At 50.1% G+C, this 20,379-nt stretch overlaps 1 protein-coding gene across 4 annotated transcripts in view; it reads right to left on the bottom strand.

Annotated features, from left to right (window-relative positions):
• The window catches only part of MYO18B (myosin XVIIIB), a 245,008-nt gene that overhangs the window by 142,740 nt on the left and 81,889 nt on the right, over positions 1–20,379 (bottom strand). For all 4 annotated transcript variants that reach the window (XM_070066045.1, XM_070066043.1, XM_070066042.1 and 1 more), the window contains exons 21-24: positions 13,173–13,238; positions 7,296–7,424; positions 6,125–6,268; positions 4,178–4,267 (exon numbers count right to left, since the gene is read on the bottom strand). In XM_070066045.1, coding sequence (XP_069922146.1) covers positions 4,178–4,267; positions 6,125–6,268; positions 7,296–7,424; positions 13,173–13,238 — 429 coding nt within the window. The remainder of the gene's footprint in view (positions 1–4,177; positions 4,268–6,124; positions 6,269–7,295; positions 7,425–13,172; positions 13,239–20,379) is intronic.

Raw genomic sequence — 20,379 nt, 5'->3', positions numbered from 1 at the left:
GCCATCCATGTGGGAGCCTTGGATTGTATCCCTAGCTACCAGTTTCAGCCTTCTGGCTGTTACAGGCATTTGGGAGGTGAACCAATAGATGGCAGTGCCCTATTTCCATCTATCTCTTACTCCAATCCTGAAAGGTTGAAGTGGGGCAGCAACAGAGTCCCCTCCAACAGCTCCTCCTTGGTCTACCCAGAGCTCCCTGACATGCACCATGTTAGAGGGTATTAAACCACTTAGGAGCTTATGATTTTCTCTGTCATTGGCAGCAGCCTTCTCTGGGGGCAGGAAGTGTCTGGCTCATGTCCTCATCCCTCCCTCACCCACCTACCCATAAACTCTACACTCAAGAAAAAAAATCAGCAACAATACCCCAGCAGCACAGTCATACAACCCCAACCTTCGCCCATTTCCACAGGTAACCACTACCCTGAATTCGGTGTTATTATCCACAGATAACTTTAACCCCGTAGCTATAGAGACATATGCCCCAACTCTCTGCAGAGCAACAGCCTGTAAATTTAGAAACTTAATATGTCTGGTGTCATATTTTAGATTCGGTGGATCCACGGTTTCACTTTCCACGACTTTAGCTGTATGGATCTGTAGGCAACAGTGCATGGTCTGAGAATATCAGTGGAAAACTACAGACAATCCGTAAGTTCTCGATTGTACGCTGGTCTGAGCAGCATTGGGATTTAATGTGAGCCTGCTCCGTCCTGCCTGGGACTGGCTCGGCCCTTTGTCCCCTAGATCCAGCCCTTAACCAGTGGGTGACTCCATGGCTATCAGGTTGCCTGTTGCAGTAGTGCAATGATTTATCCAGGTAACTCTCACAGAGTAGCCTTGTGCTGTATCACAGAGCCTTCACTTCCTTCCTCCCTCTCCTCACATAGGCACCGGATCATCTCACACCACAAGGAGGGTGAGCACAGTGCACAAAGATATTCTGGGGAGAGAAGTGACATTCACAGCACTGTCACTAACAGTATCTTGTTATTCCTGGGATTCCTGGTAGACTTCCTTATTAGTTATTACTGATCTCTTACTGAGCCAGACTTATAATGTAAGCCTACCACGGGTGTGTGTGTGTGTGTGAGATTCAGGATGACCTGGGGTGTGTGTGTGTGTGTGTGTGTGTGAGATTCAGGATGACCTGGGGTGTGTGTGAGAGATTCAGGATGACCCGGGGTGTGTGTGTGTGTGTGTGTGAGATTCAGGATGACCTGGGGTGTGTGTGTGAGATTCAGGGTGATCTGGGGTGTGTGTGTGTGAGAGAGAGAGATTCAGGATGACCTGGGGTGTGTGTGTGAGAGAGATTCAGGATGATCTGGGGTGTGTGTATGTGTGTATGTGTGTGTGTGTGTGTGTGTGTGTGTGTGTGTTGGAGATTCAGCAAGCTCTGTGGCTTCAGATATCCATTGGCGATCACTTTCTTTGACAGTACATCATGACCATGATCCGCATTGTTGTAGGTGGCTCTCTTGAAGGGTCAGGAGGTTTTTCTGCGAAGGTCCAGAAAGTGAACCTGACAGCCCTCGCAGGCCACATGGCAGGGTCAGTGGGTTCTGGCGCAACAGCTGAGCCCTGCCACCGGAGCCGAAAGCAACGGCAAACCGCCTGGAAACGAACGGGCACGGCTGTGCGCCAGGAAAACGGTGTTTACAGAAGCGAGCCCTGGATTGGATTTGGCCTGGGGGCCATCATTCACTTGCTGCTCCATTCAGTTTCACTTTGAGGAGCTCGGTTTTTAATGTAACAAAATGAGTTCATCTGTTCTCCTATTGATAGCCTCATTTGGGCGGTGCACGCCTTCAGTATGACAAATGGGGCTGCCGCGCACTTGTCTTCTCCTATGCATGTGGATCACCATAGTACAAAGGACATGCAGAAGCCCACGGAGGGCTGGGAGTCAGCCCCTCAGCTGCCTGCATGCCACACTGGTGCGCCTGGGTTCTCTTCCCAGCTCAGGCCCCCGACTCCAGCATTCCTGCCCGTGCAGATCCTGGTGATGAGCAGGTGATGGTTCAAGGAACCGGGTTCCTACCAGCTGCAGAGGAGACTTGGAATGAGTTCCAGCTTGCGCCTTTGGTCTTGACCCAGCCCCAGCCATGGTGGGCACTTGGGCACTGCATTGAACTTGGGAATTTCTACAACTGTCTGTCGCTCTCTCCCACTTTGCCTCCCTATCTCTGTCTGTCTCTCTCTCTTTCTCTCTCTCTCTCTCCCCTTCTCTAATAAATAAATCTCTTAGAGGTTTGTGGAAGGGAATGGCATCCTGGCATAACAGGTAAAGCCACTGTCTGCGACACTGGCATCCCATATGGGTACCAGTTCATGTTCCAGCTGCTCCACCTCCGATCCAGCTCCCCACTAATGGCCTGAGAAAGCAGCAGAGGATGGCCCTAGTTCTTGGGCCCCTGCTACCCATGTGGGAGACCCAGAAGAAGCTCCTGGCTGCTAGCTTCAGCCTGATCCAGCCCTAGCCACTGCAATCATCTGGGAAGTGAACCAGTGATGGAAGATATTCTCTCTCTCTCATTCTCTCTCTCTCTTTCTCCTTTTCTCTCTGTAACCCTGAATTTCAAGTAAATGATTTTTTTTAAAAGTTTTGGAAAGTGAAATTAAAACATAACTATATTTTGCTGTAAAACAAATTTTGGGGCCGGCGCCGCACCTCAATAGGCTAATCCTCCCCTTAGCGGCACCAGCACACCGGGTTCTAGTCCCGGTCGGGGCGCCAGATTCTGTCCCAGTTGCCCCTCTTCCAGGCCAGCTCTCTGCTGTGGCCCTGGAGTGCAGTGGAGGATGGCCCAAGTGCTTGGGCCCTGCACCCACATGGGAGACCAGGAGAAGCACCTGGCCCCTGCCTTCGGATCAGCGTGGTGCACCGGCTGCAGCGTGCCGGCCGCGGCGGCCATTGGAGGGTGAACCAACGGCAAAGGAAGACCTTTCTCTCTGTCTCTCTCTCACTGTCCACTCTGCCTGTTAAAAAAAAAAATCTTGATGTCCACGCATCATTTTTTCCCAGTATGCATCTTCCACGAACTGTTGGAAGACCCCTTCTCATTAACCTTGAAACAGAACTGCCAGGCACAGGGCGCGGGCACCGCCAACTCTCACTGACAGTGGTGAATTGTTTAAGGGTGGTGGCATCAATTCACACTCCCACCAGCAGCGGGTAAGTCCCCGCTGCCACACAGCCTGGCCAACACTTGGCTACATCACGCTTTGCTGATCTCAGGTGTGAAACGGTACCTGGAGTGGTGTTGATTTGCGTTTCTCAATCACCGGCTAGGCTGGGCATCTTTTCATGAGTTCAGTGGTCACTTGAATCACTGAACACTTGCACTCTCAGATCACACCCCCTTCTTGGGAAGCGCCTCTCCACATTTTTGTCCCATAGTTATTTTCTGTTGGAGTGTCTGTCTCCCAGCTGATTTGAGGAGGTGCTTCCTTCCCATATTCTGAAGACTCTCAAGTGTATATGTTGCAAATTTCAACTCCAAATACATAAGTGTCTGTTTTATGCTTAGCTCAACAGCTTATTATTACAGTATAGTCAAATTTATCATTTCCCCCCCATGGTTGGTGCTTTTGTGACTTCTTTAAGAAAATTTCCCCCGGGCCAGCATTGTGGTGAAGTGGGTAAAGCCACTGCCTGCAGTGCCAGCATCCCATACAGGTACCAGTTCGAGTCCTGGCTGCTCCACTTCTGACCCAGCTCCCTGCTAATGCACCCGGGAAAGCAGAGGAAGACGGCCCAAGTGCGTGGGTCCCTGCCACCCACGTGGGAGACCTGGATGAAGCTCCTGGTTCCTGATTTGGCCTGGCCCACTCTTGCCACCATCTGGAGAAGTGAACCAGCAGATGGAAGAGCTCTCTCTCACTCTCTCACTCTTTCTGTAACTCTGACTTTCAAATAAATAAAAACACCTTTAAAAAGGAAAATTTTCCTTTGGAGCCACATGGCATGGGTTACTGGTTGTGTGGCCTTGGGAAGATATCTCCTTTCCTGGGGCCTCGATTTCTCCCTCTGTAAATTGGGTCTGACGACAGCATGTGACTCACAGGTTATTTTAAGGATCCTTGCAAAGAAGTTAGCACAGGGGCAGGAACACCATCATTGTCCCCCTCAACGGACCTTACACATGCACGGACCCACGCGGAGGGACAGGAATACCTTGCTCTCAAGCACATCTGTATTCTGCCGCAGTTCGTTCCGCAGCTTCTCCGACTTTTCTAGCTTGTGTCTCAGCGCCGTGAGCTCCTCCTACAAAAAGCAAACAGCTGAACAGAGGCCATTCTGGATCATAAGTATGTGGTGCCCTTGTGGTGAGAGCGATCTGAGGATAGAAAGCTTGAGTTAGGGGCCAGCAGTGTGGCGCAGTAGGTTAATCCTCCACCTGCAGCGCCAGCATCCCCTATGGGCACCAGTTTGAGTCCCAGCTGCTCCATTTCTGCCTCAGCTCCCTGCTAATGTGCCTGGAAAAGCAGTAGAAGATGGCCCAAGTCCTTGGGCCCCTGCCTCATTTGGGAGACCTGAAAGAAGCTCCAGGCTCCTGGCTTTGGATCGGCTCAGCTCTGGCCATTGTGGCCATCTGGGGGAATGAATCAGCGGGTGGAAGACCTTTCTCTCTCTCTCTCTGTCTCTCTCTCTCACTGTACCTAACTCTACCTCTTAAATAAATAAATAAAAATCCTTTGAAAAGAAAAAAAGAAAGCTTGAGTAAAGAGGAAGACGCATTAGTGATTTAGTGCACAGGGTAGCAACTGAATAAATGATAATGTGTTGTGTATTTCAGCATTGCTGAACGGGTTGGCTTTTAAACGTTTTTACTGCACACACACGAAGCCGAAGTCTGTGAGGTGACGGATCTGTTAACCAGCCTGGTTTAATCACCCCACGCTGAAAATATACGGGTGGGGAGGGGGCTCCAGAAAGTCCATGGGCAACGAGCATCACTACGCATGGATTTCAAACATTTTTGCACTGAAGCAAGCTCATCTCCGTTCTCCCCTGAACTGGCTGCAGAACCCTCATATCCTGAAATACCATACCGTACCCCATAAAGAAACACAGTGAGTATCTGCCAATTAAAATAGAATTAAATAAAAAGCAGGGTGGCTGGGGAACGGGGCGGCTGATCAACTTGCCCGCCTGTGGTGAGGTCTGAAGCTGAAGATCCCGCGAGTGCCTTCTGCCCTCGCTGCTGCTTAGCGACAGCGTCTCTACTCACTCCGAGCCCCCACTGGCCCTGCCTGGGGGCTGCACGCAAGTGCGCAGAACAAGCCCACTGTACGTGCTTAGCACATCCACACCCCCCCAACCACCTTCCAAGCTTTCACTTTCTGGCTCAACACGCAGCCTGGGGCATCACCGTTAGGGGCAGTGCCTGTGCCCGGCTGCAGCAGGCTGGTGGACCGAGCCCTGGCATTTACCTACGAAGGAGTACTTTGCAGCTACAAGAAGGGAATGAGGAGGAGCTCCCTAAAAATCGAACCTTGGAGGGAATTTCGGGAAATGCAAGGTGAAGGAGAGTAGATACAGACTGAGTCTCCCTCATCAGAAACGTCTTGGGGCAGAAAGTGCTTGAGAATTTGGAGTTTTGGCCATTTGGGAATATTTGCATGCACTTTATCAGTTGGGATTCTTCAGATGAGATGTGCTCCACTTGGATGGTAGTTGGCTTTTTGTGCAAGAAAGAAATGAAGTGTGTGTGTGTGTGTGCACGTGCGTGTGTGTTTGCCAACTTTTGCAAGAATGAAACAACAGCAAGCAACAACTCACAACCAATGAGAATAGTAGCAGGAAGGGAGCGTAAGAAAGCTCAAGACTCAAAGGTGGCACCGCCAAGTCTCTCTGGCTGAGCAGTAAGTGCTCCTGTGGCCCGCCAGGTGGTCAGAGCGTGTCTACACCCCTCACCCCGGGGGCTGCAGGACTCAGGGGACATCCAGCAGGGGGCGTCCGGGGCTGCTGGGCCCAGTGTTCCACCATCAAGGATCCCCGGGGGTGCAGGCCCTGGTGCCTTAGTGAAAGCACCGAGATGGGGGAGGGGAAGGAACCGACCCTCCCCTCTCCCCCACCCCCCATCCCGGGCCCCAGGTCCTGCCTGCTGCACAGACCGACCTCCTTGGCTCTGAGCTGCTCACTCCCGATGCTGGAACTCAACAGCGGCCGGAGGGAGCCGAGGAGCCGCCACCACGGCCAGTCCTTGACGGCCAGGAACACAGCCATGTTCCTCTGGATGCTCCTTGCTGCCAGCCGGCGAATCTGCAGGAGGAAAAGGCAGGCGTGAGCGGCTCCTTCCTTTCCAGGCTGGGGGTGGGGGAAGCAGAGGAGGCGGAATGTGGCCCAGGGTGGAGCCCGTGCTCCTCAGTCCCAGGGGGAACAACTGGAGGACCTTTTTGTCCCCCCCCCCAAAAAAAAACCCTTCCATTTGTGGAGTCGGGCTTTCTGCACCAGGCTCTCTGCCGGGCTTCAGTCTTGCTTGGCCAAGTGACAATAATGGGACAAGGCATAGAAAATACTGACTGATGGGAAACATCTTAGGTAGGGATTCTGCCAGGCAAAAACACTCCTTGGAAACACTTGCACCTGCCCACAGGAAACAATGTCCAGGATGCCACTGTTAGCAAAGCCAGACTTTGCAAGCGTATTTCAACAGGAACCCCATGCTTCTCAAACCCGAGTGCATTTCAGAGTCCTATGGAGGGCTATGGAAACACAGCAGGCTCTGATTCAGTAAACCTGGGGCACAGGCCCTGGGCACACACATTTCTGACAAATGCCCAGGTCTGCTGAGGCTGCTGGGCTGGGGACCGCACATTGAGAAGTGCTGACCCAACTCATCTCTGTTGGGTGCAGGTGGGAAACATGCTGACCGGCAGGCTAAGAGGTGCTGTCTTTTCATCACCATGACAACAGCCAATGCGTGAACAGGTGATGCGGAGCTAAGACGTACCAGGCAACACCCTGACCCATGTTAACCCAGTCCTCATCATAGCCCTGGGAAGGGCAGTATCGTTATTGTCCGTGTTCTACAGATGGAGAAACGGAGAAGTCACTTGCCCAGGGTCACCCAGCTTCTCTGTGGCAGAGCTGGGATTTGGTCCCTTGCAGCCTGGCTGTGGGCTTAGGAAACATCTTGACTCTTGCACAGTGCCCCTCGCAAAGGGTCTCGCTACCCAGATCCAGTGCCTGGATCGGTAGTACTGACATCACCGCGGGAGACATGCGAGCCTACATGCCTACCCCAGATCCGCTGGCCCAGAACCCGCAGGCGAACCCCGAGCAGTACCTTCAGCTTCTTGAATTCCTGGCGAGACAGGAAGCCCTTGCAAGCCGCCTGGAAGAGGACGATGCCCTGAGACACCAGCTTCTCCCGCTGCTTCTCCAGCCTGGAGACCACGCCTGCCTTGAGGAAAACCTGCGAGCGGGAAAGGCCACAGGTGACTCCTCTGCCGAATCAGATTGTCTCAATGGGAGGGGCTTGCAACGCAGACCCCAGTTCCAGTCCATCCACCTGCAGGATCTGTGGGCAGCTGCCCCTTAATGAGGACCTAAGTTAGCAAGGCGTGGCGTCTCCTAATGGCTCCTCTAGTCTCTGGGACTGCAGCCTGGTCCACGCACCTGCAGCATAGGCATCGCCTGAATGCTTGTTAGAAATGCAAAGTCTCTTGACTCTCACTGGGATTAAACATGACAATAGGTCTGATCTGATTTCATCATCATTTAAAAAAAATCATCTATTATTTTTCACTTTATGTTTCTGTGTGAGAGCAAACTGTTGAAATCCTTACTTAATGTATACTAAGCTGATCTTCTGTATATTAAGATAATCGAAAATGAATCTTGATGTGAATGGAAGGGGAGAGGGAGTGGGAAAGGGGAGGGTAGTGGGTGGGAGGGACGGTATGTGGGGGAAGCCATTGTAATCCATAAATCGTACTTTGGAAATTTATATTCATTAAATAAAAGTTAAAAAAAAAAAGAAATGCAAAGTCTCGGCCGGTGCCGCGGCTCACTAGGCTAATCCTCCGCCTTGCGGCGCCGGCACACCGGGTTCTAGTCCCAGTCGGGGCGCCAGATTCTGTCCCGGTTGCCCCTCTTCCAGGCCAGCTCTCTGCTGTGACCCGGGAGTGCAGTGGAGGATGGCCCAAGTGCTTGGGCCCTGCACCCCATGGGAGACCAGGAGAAGCACCTGGCTCTGCCTTCGGGTCAGCGCGGTGCGCCGGCCGCAGCGCACCAGCCACGGCGGCCATTGGAGGGTGAACCAATGGCAAAAGGAAGATTTTTCTCTCTATCTCTCTCTCTCACTGTCCACTCTGCCTGTCAAAAAAAAAAATGCAAAGTCTCGCACCCCATTCTAGACCTGCCAGATCAGAATCTGCACGGTAACACAAGCCCCTCGGGGACACTCGTGCACGTCAGTGTGAGAACCGTTGCTGGGACAGATCTGCCTGAACTTCACCAAGCACCAGAATCAATCGGGGAAGTATAGTCAATGCAGATTCCCAGGCTTTGCCCCAGGAGAAGTTGAATCAGTGGGCTTGGGCCCAAGCTTCGGAAAGTGTGTGTGTGTTTTTAAATAAGCACCACTGGAAATCTGAGAAAGACCTGGATCCAGCCTACTAAGGAGGGCCAGCGGCAGAGACAGTAGGGGAGGTGGGGACGGCCCTCCTTGGTCTGGAGAGAATGGGGCTGGGCTGGTACCACCCACAGGGGTGCCGCAACAGCCCATGGTACCGCGAGGCCTCGGGATGGTTCATCCATAATGGATGATGGCTTCCGCAGGGTGTGATCAATGCCTCCTCGGCACCCCCACAGAGCCGCCTTCAAACAGACCGCAGGCAGGGAACGGCAGGGAACAGGGAAGCCGGGACCTAGGACCGACTGAAAGCAGAAGATGAAGGCAGAGTCTTGGAGGTTTGCCTTAGAGGATTTTCTAAGAGCGTCTTTAGCTCGGGGAGGGGGCAGTGCTGATCCTGCCAAGGTGCTGGCACAGTTATGGCTTGGGGTAACCATTTTCTCTCCACCCCAAGGAAGGAAGCAAAGGTGGATGCTACAGTGTCGGGAGGATTCCAGTCCGTGATGGAGGTGGGGTCGCTTTTCAGAGGCCCTCCTGCTGACTGCTAAGATCAGCCTTTGTTTCTTTGTCACATGTGGTTTGTAACCCCCAGAGGTGTCAGCGCCCCCTGCAGGCCCTCTGTAGCTCTGTAGTCACTGGGGACATTATCCATTCATGGTAACATGTAGGGAGCTCTTGCTGCCCTTCTGGAAATGAACAAGCCCTGGGCTTGGAGGGAAGGCCCCTGGCAGGCCTAGAGGACCTCAAAATCAATGCATTTGGGGCAAAAAGTCTTTGAAATCCACACACGTGAGGGATTCTCAAAACGGTCATGGATAATGCATTTTATTAAAAAAAAAAAAAAAAACACATGAATTTCAAAACTCTCTTGCGCCAAACTTCTTATAATGCCATTTTCACAAGCTTCTGGAAGAACCATAGGGTGGTTATGAGGATCCTCCCATTTTACGGATGGAGAAACTGAGGCTAAAAAAGGCACCAGGATTTCCATTCACCTGACCCCAGAGAAGACTCCAGTTCCCACTGAACTTAAAAACATGCTTTAAAACATCCATGGAAAAGCAAAGGAATTCATACGCAAGCTTATTTGGGTGCAATTTTCTAAAAACCCATGTGTCGCGTTTTCAGAATATGCATTTTCCGTGAACGTTTTAAGGACCCCTGGTATTGTGTGAATTGCAAAAACTCTGCACCGAGATAAACTGTTTTGCTAATTTTTCTCAGTCAAGAGGTGCTAACTTTCCTTTTTCAATTTTTTTTGTCATTTTATTTGAAAGGCAGAGAGAGAGAGAGAGAGAGATCCTGCATCCGCTGATCATTCTCCAAATGTCAGTATTAGCCAAGGCTGAGCAGGCTGAAGCCAGGAGCCCAAAAGTCCCATCTGGGTGCTCCATGTGGGTGGAGGCCCGTCCCCCGCTGCCTCCCAGGGTCAGCAGGGAGCTGGGTCAGAATCTGAGTAACCAGGACTGGAACCAGGCATTCCAATGTGCAGGCTTTCAACGCACAGAAAAGGCTCCCCAAACTTATCTTTTAATTTAAATTTTTCCTAGAACTTTTTGATGTACACTCATGCATTTTCTCCAAGTCTTTCCTTCTACATCCATGTTTATCCCTCGCAACACCACCACCACCACTACCACGAATCTTCGGGCTCAGGTAGGTCCTGTCACTGACTCTGGTTCACATCGCCAGTGACCAACAAAGCCTAGACCGGTGCCTAAAACCCAGGTTTCTATCTCCTGCACCTGTTCCCAATGCCAGCATGAGGCTTGCCCTCCTTGTTCATTACAATACAAACAGCTGAAGCTTGAGGCTCAATTGCAATTTGATTCCAGGTGGAACAAAGGGTCTCAATCGATTCTCCATTACTCGAAGCCTATTTCTAGTAGTGGAGGCCGCTGGGCCAATCCCAGGGTAACGGGGAGGGGGGTGAGAACAAGGACTCCGGATCGGTGCTACCTCTGTTTTGCAACCTTCTACTGCTTTACGGAGCACTTCCTATGAAAAGTCAGGGCTACTGAGACAATTAGTCTCATCGGAATAAAGATACAATTGACTCATTACCTATCAGGTTGCCTCAATAATGTCTGTATTAATTTCATAAGCTAGTGAATCCCAAAAGCTGCTGTTAAAAAAAAAAAATCAATTATGCAAGCGATGACAGCGCCAGTTTGTATATTACACTAGGCGGCAGGCACTGCCCAAACCACCATTGATTAAATATGAAGCTTTCATTAAAAAGATAATTGGAAGCCACCATTTGCAGGATGCGAAAAAGTCAGTATCTTATCACGATGTTTCGTTTCTGGTTTGCCTTTTAGGGACAGAGTGCTGAGCGAAAAGCCTGCCTGCCTGTGGAATCATACCTTTTCCACAAATGTCACAGCCCCTGGCTCAAGCCTTGATAAAGCTCCAGGGGCTGAAAAATCACCAAGAACAATCTAAATTATTCACTTTCCTTAGGTCCAGCTGCTTATCAGACCCAAACAGAGCATGGCGGCCTCACGTCCTCGCCTCGAGAGCACCCACAGGGGCCCTGCCGTGCGAGCTAGATTTCCTCTAAAAATGCAGCAGGCCAGGGGTTTTCAAAGATCGGATGGGACAATCGCTCCCGTGTTGGGGGGCCTGCTGAGAAATTAGCTCCTCTCCTCTCGGTAATTTTGCCGATTAGAGGTGCTTGATTCCTTACACATTAGAATGTCATCCTATTTGATACACACGCACCACTAACAGAAGCATCCAGCCAGGTCACGAGCGGGAAGCCCTTGTCAGTTACCAATTCCTGCAGCCAACCTGCTGGGGGCAGAAGGGTTAGGAAGCAGTGGCTCCACTTGGCAGAGGAGGAAACGGAGGCTTGGAGAGCCGGAATTGCACAATGAGGGAGCCCACAGTCAGGGAGGGGCTGAGCCGGGGCTTCAACCAGAGCAGTCGCTTCTCTTTGCCCATGAGTTTCTGAGACTTCTGCTCTATTGCCCATGTTACAGCTGCCCTGGTCCCTGGTCTACGCTGGCTTCCAAAAGCGTACATTGACCTTGGTTTTCTTGGAATGGCTTCTTTGTGAGTCCCAAGTATCATTCAGTAACAACAATGTCCTATTACTGGGTTGTTCGGGCTCATCGACTCCCTGGCCCCTGCCACGGTCACCTGCGTGAGACGATTTATTCTGTTTTCTTTCTGACTCTGCAATTGCTGTCAGGATCTCGGGGCTGATTTTTGTATTCATGAAATAACTGAGTGATTTTCCAGGCCAGAGGTTCACAGCCTTGGGCGTGCACTGGAATCTGGCAGAGGGCTTTGAGCACGCAGAGGGCTGGGCCCCGCCCCCAGAGATTTCTGACTCCCTGCATGGGGGGGTGGGGTCTGGGAAGGTGTGCTTCTGGCAAGCTCTCGGGGGAGGTGGGTGCTGGTCCCGGGACCCAGCTCTGAGAACTGCAGAGTAGGTGACAACAATGGGAGCCCCGACACTAGAGTCCAATTCTCTTCACTTGGGACACAAAGACTTCCATGTAAAGGAGGTGGCAGGGAGAGGGGGTTCAGCATAGAGGGTGACCCCTGCATCCCACATCGCAATGTCTGGGTTTGATTCTCGGCTCTGGGTCCAGACTCCAAGTTCCTTCTTTTTTTTTTTTTCATTTATTTTACAGATACAGTTAGACAGTGAGAGAGAGATAGACAGAGAGAAAGGTCTTCCTTCTGTTGGTTCACCCCCCCAAATGGCCGCTACAGCCGGAGCTATGCCGATCCGAAGCCAGGAACCAGGTGCTTCCTCCTGGTCTCCCATGTGGGTGCAGGGGCCCAAGCACTTGGGCCATCCTCCACTGTCTTCCCGGGCCACAGCAGAGAGCTGGACTGGAAGAGGAGCAGCCAGGACTGGAACCCGGTGCCCATATGGGATGCTGGCGCTGCAGTTGAAGGATTAACCAAGTGAGCCACAGAACCAGCCCCTCCAAGTTCCTTCTAATGCAGACCCTGGGAGGCAGTGGCAATGGCTCCAGTAAGTGGGTTCCCGCCACCCACATGGGAGACCTTGTATACATGTATTTCAGAATTTTTTGCACCAAAATAAACATGTTTAACTCCATTTTCCTTGAGCTTTTTAAAAGGACCCTCATATTGGGAAAGCAGGAAATCTTTCTCTATACATTCAGGTAGCTTTGGATGCACTTTTTCAACATCAGTTTCCCAAAAGCTATTTCTCTCCACCCAAATAATCTCATGCCTTGTTCTCAGGCCCTGTCTTTCTTTTCACTTGCTGCTGCCAATCAGCCAGGGCTGTAGTTGCGTCATCATTGGTTGCAATAGAGAAGTCAAAAGGCTCTGAGTGGGAGGCGTGTTCTCTCAGACAGGAGAGCGGTGCTTCCTGGAGCTGAGATCAACCCTGCCAGACCACAGAGGCACCTGGGACTGCGATGCCCACCAAGTGGTATCTCCTGATGTTAGGTCTTCCCAGCTTATGGCATTTTGTCATCTAAGTAGGTGGAGCAGACGCACAGGGCTCATGGACAACCAAGCCAGGACAGCAATCAGGGCCCCGCTGGGTCCCTGAGCTGCTGGGCAGAAGGTCAGTAGGAAAGAAACTCCACTCACTTGGCTGTGTCCCAGGGCCACGGCCTTCTTCCCCAGGTCCAGGCTCTGCAGGAGCTCCTCCACGGCCTAGGGAGAAGAGAGGAGAGAGGGGTTGGAGGAGCAGGCAGAGAGCAGGTAGAATCCCAGAGTGGAAGGTCAGGCTCACTTTGAACGGCTGCAGCGCTGGGAGAGACAGAAGATGCTGTGTGTGTCTGGGAGCTTTGTCCAACAGACCCCGGCCTTGGCCAGCAAGTACAGTGAATGAGCATATTTTGAGTACCTGCTGTATACCATGCACCCGACAGGGGCTCTCATTTATTTCATCCTTACAGCAACCTTAGGTGGGAAATCTTTTTTAAAAGGATTTATGTATTTATTTGAATGGCAGAGCAGTGGAAAGAGAGAGAGAAAGATCTTCCACCTGCTGGTCTACTCCCCAAATGGCTGCAATAGCTGAGGCTGGGCCAGGCCAAAGTCAGAGCCAGGAATACCATCCTGTCCTCGCACATGGGTGGCAGGAACTTAAGTACTCGGGTCATCATCTGCTGCCTTCCTGGTTGTCACCATACCTATTGCTCAGAGGGGAAAAAAATCAAAGATCCTAAACAAGACAAGGAATTCAGTTGCTACAGGAAACAGTATGGCGGTTCCTTAGACTATTTGATGTGGAATGAGGGTAGGAGCCATCAGTCCCACTTGGGGGTTTCTCCCCTCTGCCAAAATTGAAATCAGAGTCTCAAAGACGACACCTGTGTCCCTAATAGCATTATTCACAATGGGCAAACCATGCCAGCCAACCAAGTGCTCACCAGTGGATGGACGCATAAACAACAAGTGGTTTATCCATGCAATGGAACCTGGGCCACAGGGCTGGCGTCATGGTGCAGCCAGCTAAACTGTCACCTGCGACACCAGCATCCCACATCAGAGTGCCGATTCTGGTCCCACGTGCTCCACTTCCAATCCAGCTCCCTGCTAATGCGCCTGGGAAGGCAGCAGATGATGGCCCAAGTGTTTAGGTCCCTGCCACCCATGGGGGAGACCTGGATGAAGCTCTGGGCTCCAGGCTTTGGCCTGGACCAGCCCCAGCCATTGCAGCCATTTGGGGAGTGAGACAGTGGATGGAAGATAGCTCCCCTCACCACCTAGCCCCACTTCAAATAAAAATATTTTTTAAAAATTTTAAAGAAGAAGAAGTGTTTAAAGGGAAGGGAATTATGACACCTGCTGCAATACAGATAAACTTTGAGGATGTTATATTCAATGAAGTAAGTCAGCCACAAAAAGAGATGAGTATTGTCGGCTCCACTCACACAGGGTACCCGAGCGCCAGATTCACAGGAAGTTGGATGGTGGCCAATGGGGAGTTTGTGTCTCATGGACACACAACTCCAGCTTGGCCAGAGGAAAAATAACTCGTGGCAGTGGACAGCAGTGACAGCTGCACCCTCTGAAGGCACTCGGTGTCACTGACCTGCACGCTTTGCAATGGTTAAGATGGGCCAGTGCTATGTCCATGCACCCAGACACACAAAACAAAACAAAAAAACCACGAAAAGCCCCAAAGAGAGGCCTGTCCCCAAGGCTACACACAGGACAGAGGCAGAGCCTGAGTACGGTCAGTGTGGCCACACTGCGACATCTGGGTCTATCTGGCTGCTCCTTTCCCCCGGGGCTCGAGGGCAGGAAGAAATCCCTCGCTGTGTCACTCAGCCGCCCGTGACAGCCTTCTCAGCGCTCTGCGCTTCGCTCCGCGCACCTGCAGACAACAGCTCCACTCCCACAAATGTTTGCTAAATAAATGGCACAGCCATTAACCCCGCCCACTTGACCTAGATCGGGCGCCGCTGGATCGACGAGGCGTCTCAGTCATCAACTCTGCATTCAAGCCGTGGGCGGATGAACGCGCTGACCGACCGGAAGGACACTCAGACAAGAGCAGTCCCCTGGTGGTGGGCGTGGGGTGGGCAGCCCCGTGCAGAGGAAACCGAGTCCCTCAGGACTTCCGGTGCGCATAGACCAAACCAGCCTGGCATCTTCCTCTTGTGAAATAATCACACAGGCTTTCCAACAACCCTGCCTGAAACAAACACAGGTCATGCCTGCCTCCTTCATGGAGGTCGACTCCCCTCCTGCTCCGGCCTCAGACACCCCCACCCCTCCTCCATCACTGGCCTTCCATTCACCGAGCGCCAGAGCAGGCTACTTGCAGAATTGATTGTCAGGACAGTAATTGCCACACTGCAGAGGCAAAAGGTGTTATGAGCCTGGAGTCACGTAGTAGACAAGCTTCCATTCTTTGGGTCAACCGCATCAGAGAAAACTTCCTGAGATATCAGAAAACAAAACAAAACAAAACAAAAAATGCTTATTAAAAGTCTAGTCCCAGCTTGCAACCAGGGAGGGAGATTTCTTTGCTGACCTCCTGGAATGGCACCGCTCCAGCGTTCTGATGGTTTCACTTATTATAGTCTGGCCAAAAATGTTCCAAGGGAGCTGTGGGCGGCAGGAACACACAAAACCAATATATACCGAAAATATAATGTCTTTGCTCTCTGTGCAAAATGAAAACACAATAAAAAGTGGCTTAAAATAAGACAGATGGGTTTTACTAAATGAAATCCGCAGCCAGTGAAATTATTCTAAGTCTCCCGGGGAGATACAGATGTTTGGGGAGACAACAGGTGAGAATCTGGAGGCGGGTCAGTCACATGCTGGGGTTATCAGCTGCCTGGCTGCAGGCAGGTTCTGCACTCTCAGTCTCAGACTCTTGTCAGGAAAAGGGGGCCAAACAAGGACACCTGCTCCAGCAGAGAGTGCTGGCGGAGACCTTGACATAGTCCCCGGCATACAGGAAGTGCTCAATAAACAGGAGGAGACGTTCTACCCCCACAACCACCTCTGTTTGGTCAAGCCCCAGTGGAGACGCAGCAGAACTTGGAAAGAAGGCGTCTGTTTCTTGCAGAAGCACACGCTCAGCCACTGCGGTAACCAAGGGGTCCCCTCCGCCTCCGTGTTCTCTTGGGACCCTTTAGATACCTGTCTCGAGAGGCAGCCACGAATATGATCACCTCATTTTGCACAGAAGATTCAGAGGGAGGAGTGAGGAGGTGAGTGAGGCACTGCCTCTCTTCTCACCAGCAAAGCTGGGGTTACAACCCCTGCCTGAACCCTACACAGCTGGAAGACTGAGTATATAGGAAACAGACTTTGCAAATGACTTCGCCCTTAACCGCTCTTATTTTTATCCTCATTAACATCAGGACTAGATTGAAGCACAGGAAATTGCTGTTTGTTGAAGCCAAATATCAATTATTCATTTATTTCAATAAAATGTAATCATTGTTTAACAGCCAGCTACGGAAAGAAAACCTGGCAAGGATTCAAGTGACCATGAGCGATTTCACCTTTGTCTACCTCCTCATGGAAGCAGCTCCTCCGTGGATCAGAACTGTCCAGGTAATCAAGGATTATATTTCTCTGATCTAGGTATGACACTTTTTAAATATAAAAATAGAAATCATATTAAAATTATTTCTGACCACAGCGCAATTAAACTAGAAATCAATAATATGAAAAATTTTATAAACTATACAAATTAACAGAAATTTTATGGGGGTGGTAGAAACTTTATTTTTTTAAAGATTTACTTATTTGAAAGTCATAATTAGAGAGAGGGAGAGACAGAGAGGGAGAGAGAGAGAGAGATCTCCCATCCCCTGGTTCACTCCCCAAATGGCTGCAATAGCTAGGGCTGGACCAGGGTGACGCCAGGAGTCTGGAACTCTGTCTAGGTCTCCTACGTGGGTGCAGAGACCCAAGTACTTAGACCAGCTTCCACTGCTTTCCCAGGCCATTAGCAGGGAGCTAGATCGGAAGTGGAGCAGCTGGGACACAAACCAGTGTCCACAGGGGATGCCAACACTGCAGCTGCACCACAAATTTTATTTTTTGCATTTTACATTTTAATTTCCACAGATAAGAGAAAACATGTGATATGTGTCTTTCTGGGTCTGGCTTATTTCACTTAGCATAGTCATCTCCAGTTCCATCCATTTTGTTGCGAGCGTCAGGATTTTATTCTTCTTATGGCTGGGTAAGATTCCATCATGTAGGTACAGGACATTTTAGTTATCGATCATCAGTTGATGGACATCTAGGTGGATCCTATGACTTTGCTCCTGTGAATCGGGAATGCTGCTTTTTTTTTTTTTTAATTTGAGAGGCAGAGAAAGAAGGCCCACGAAATCCACGCAGGACAGACACAAACAGCCACAGTGGGAGTCATCACCGCCCAACTGCGGCCAGGCAGACACAGGGAGACCTTGAAAGCAGCAGGAGAAAAGCAATCCATTGTGTGACAGGGAAACAGCAAAACAATTAATCACTTAACAGCCACTGCTCATCAGAAGCAAGGCACTCCAGATGCAGGGGGACTGAACATTGCCAGTGCTGCGAGGAAAAAGGGCGTCAATCAAAAATTCTGTAGGCAGGGCCTGGTGCTGTGGCATCAGGTAAAGCCATCACCTGCAGTGCCAGCATCCCATATGGGCACTGGTTCAAGTCCCGGCTGCTCCACTTCCTATCCAGCTCTCTGCTATGTCCTGGGAAAGCAGTAGAAGATGCTCTGGGTCCTTGGGCCCCTGCACCTGCATGGGAGACCTGGAAGAAGCTCCTAGCTCCTGGCTTCGGATGGGTGCAGCTCCAGCTGTTGCGGCCAATTGGGGAATGAACCAGTGGATGAAAGACCTCTCTCTCTCTCTCTCTCTCTCTCTCTCTGCCTCTCCTTCTCTCTGTGTGTAACTCTGACTCTCAATTAAACAAATAAATCTTTAAAAAAAAATCTGTATCTGGCAAAACTACTCTTGAAAAATGAGGGTGAAAGAGTTTCTCAAGCAAACAAAGGCTGGGAGAGCTCACTGCTCTCGGCCTTTCTTCCTTACTTAGTGAAAGGAAGCCCTTTGGGAAGAAGCAAACGACACCAGAGGTAAGCCAAATACTCAAAGAATGAAAGAAGAGCAGAAAACATACACAGGTAAATATAAAAGATTATGGAGATACATTTTTCTCTTCCCTTAAGTAATTTAAAAGATGTAGATTAAATAAAAGATTATAAAGCTGTGCTGTTGGGTTTTTAACATATATAGATCTGATGTATAATATTATATATATATTACACAAAATCACTAAGGTAGGAGGAGGAAATGGAGCTATATTGGAGCAAGGATTTTATATGTTCCAGAATTAAGCTAGTATTAATTTGAAGCAGACTGTTATAATACGTACTATACTCCCTGGAACAACCAGTATAAAGGAGCATTCAAATACCTGGTTTATGCAAAAGAAGGAAGTGAAAGAGGAGAGGGCTAAGGAGACATGTGGCATACAGAAAACAAATAACAAATGAGGGTTGTTAACCACCCTATATGCCAATGCATAGACTCTCATAGGAAGGCTGAGACTGGCATCTTATACCTAAAAGATTCAACTATATACTTCCTATAAGAGATACAGTTTATAAGGAAAGATAGGCTGAAAGGGGAAAATGAGATGAGATACCATATAAACAGTAAATGTAAGAGAACTGAAGTTGCTATATTAAATAAGATAAACCAGCATTTAAGAAAAATCCCTATTAGAAACAAAAAGGGACATTTTATATTGAGGAAAGGGTTAACCCATCAGAAAGACATAGTGATTGTAAATATATATGCACCTAACCACAGAATCACAAAGCACAGAAAACAAAAGTTGGTAAGATGCAAATATAGATAATTTAGCATTAATGGCTGGAGACAAGGCAGGCATTTGGTGCAGTAGTTAAGACACTGCTTGGAATGTCCATACTGCATATCAGAGTGTCCAAGTTCAAGTCCCAGCTCCACTTCCAATTCCAGCTCCCTGCACATGCACTCTAGGGGGCAGCAGCTGCTGTCTCAACTAGTTAGGTCTCTGCCACTCACTCGGGAGACCTGAAATGAGGTGCAAGCTCCTAGCTTCAGTGTGGCCCAGCCCAGCTAGTGTGGGCATTTGGACAGTGACCCAGCGGCCGGAAGATCCCTCGATGTCTGTATATCTCTGTCTCTCTGGCTTTCAAATAAAAGATTAACACTTTTTTAAAAAAGGAAATATGTGGGGACTAGTTGGAAGCTTTAATATCTGACTTAATAATCGATAGAAGAGTTAAACATTAACTGCATCCTAGGATTTTGCAGAGAGTTTTCTCTCCCATGTTCAAGAAGAATATACCCTAAAATCATAAAGGCTGCCACTTCACATTGACCTGTGTCTACCAGACAGTGAGATACACAGGAATCATGAAGAACCATGGATGGGTAGCACTGTCCCAACCCACTCTACAATGTATAGTGTAATGGGACGAGTCTGTCTGTGGCACAGGACGCTCACCCTTTGAGCAATTCAGCTGCTGAATTCTAGCACCTGCTGCCATGAACCCCACTCCAAGGTCCAATGGCGTTCATCTGGTAAGCACCTACTATGTGCCAGACACTTTGCTATGTGACTGCATGCTTCCTGTGGTTGAAAAGCTACCATGAATCAAGGCCAGTGCTGTGGTGTAGTGGGTGGAGCTGCCGCCTGCGGTGCTGGCATCCCATGTGGGCGCTGGTTCAAGTCCCGGCTGCTCTACTTCCAATCCAGCTCTCTGTTATGGCCTGGGAAAGCAGTAGAAGATGGCCCAAGTCCTTGGCCCCTGAACCCGTGTGGGAGACCCAGAAGAAGCTCCTGGCTCCTGGCTTCAGATTGACCCAGCTTCAGCCATTGCAGCCATCTGAGGAGTGAACCAGCAGATGGAAGACCTCTCTCTCTCTCTCTCTCTCTCTGCCTCTGCCTCTCTATGACTCTGCCTTTCAAATAAATAAATAATTAAAAATAAAATAAAATGAATCAACACTGTAGATACTCTGGAGGAAAGAGGGGCAGCCTCAGGGTTTCCTCACGTCCATCAGAGACCTGACAACTGCTCCAGCAACAGAGCGATGGAGGGACACGGCCAGAGTGAGCTGAAAGGGCTCCTTCATCAACCTGCCAGGGATTCGAGTGGGCTTCAGTGCAGGTTACGTCATAATCTTAACCAGCTGGGTTAGGCTAGAGAGAGGACTGGGTTCCCCAGAGGATGAGAGGGGGAAGACAAGGCCACGGTAGAGACCTGAGTGTGTCAAGGTCATCCTGAGTAGCTTGATGTTGGCTGGAGGACACTGTTCCCTAG

Source organism: Oryctolagus cuniculus, chromosome 21 (assembly GCF_964237555.1).
Source record: "Oryctolagus cuniculus chromosome 21, mOryCun1.1, whole genome shotgun sequence".
In the NCBI taxonomy this organism is placed as follows: Eukaryota; Metazoa; Chordata; class Mammalia; order Lagomorpha; family Leporidae; genus Oryctolagus; species Oryctolagus cuniculus.
The sequence above is the reverse complement of the archived record's forward strand: the minus strand, read 5'-3'. Positions and strand labels throughout refer to the sequence as shown.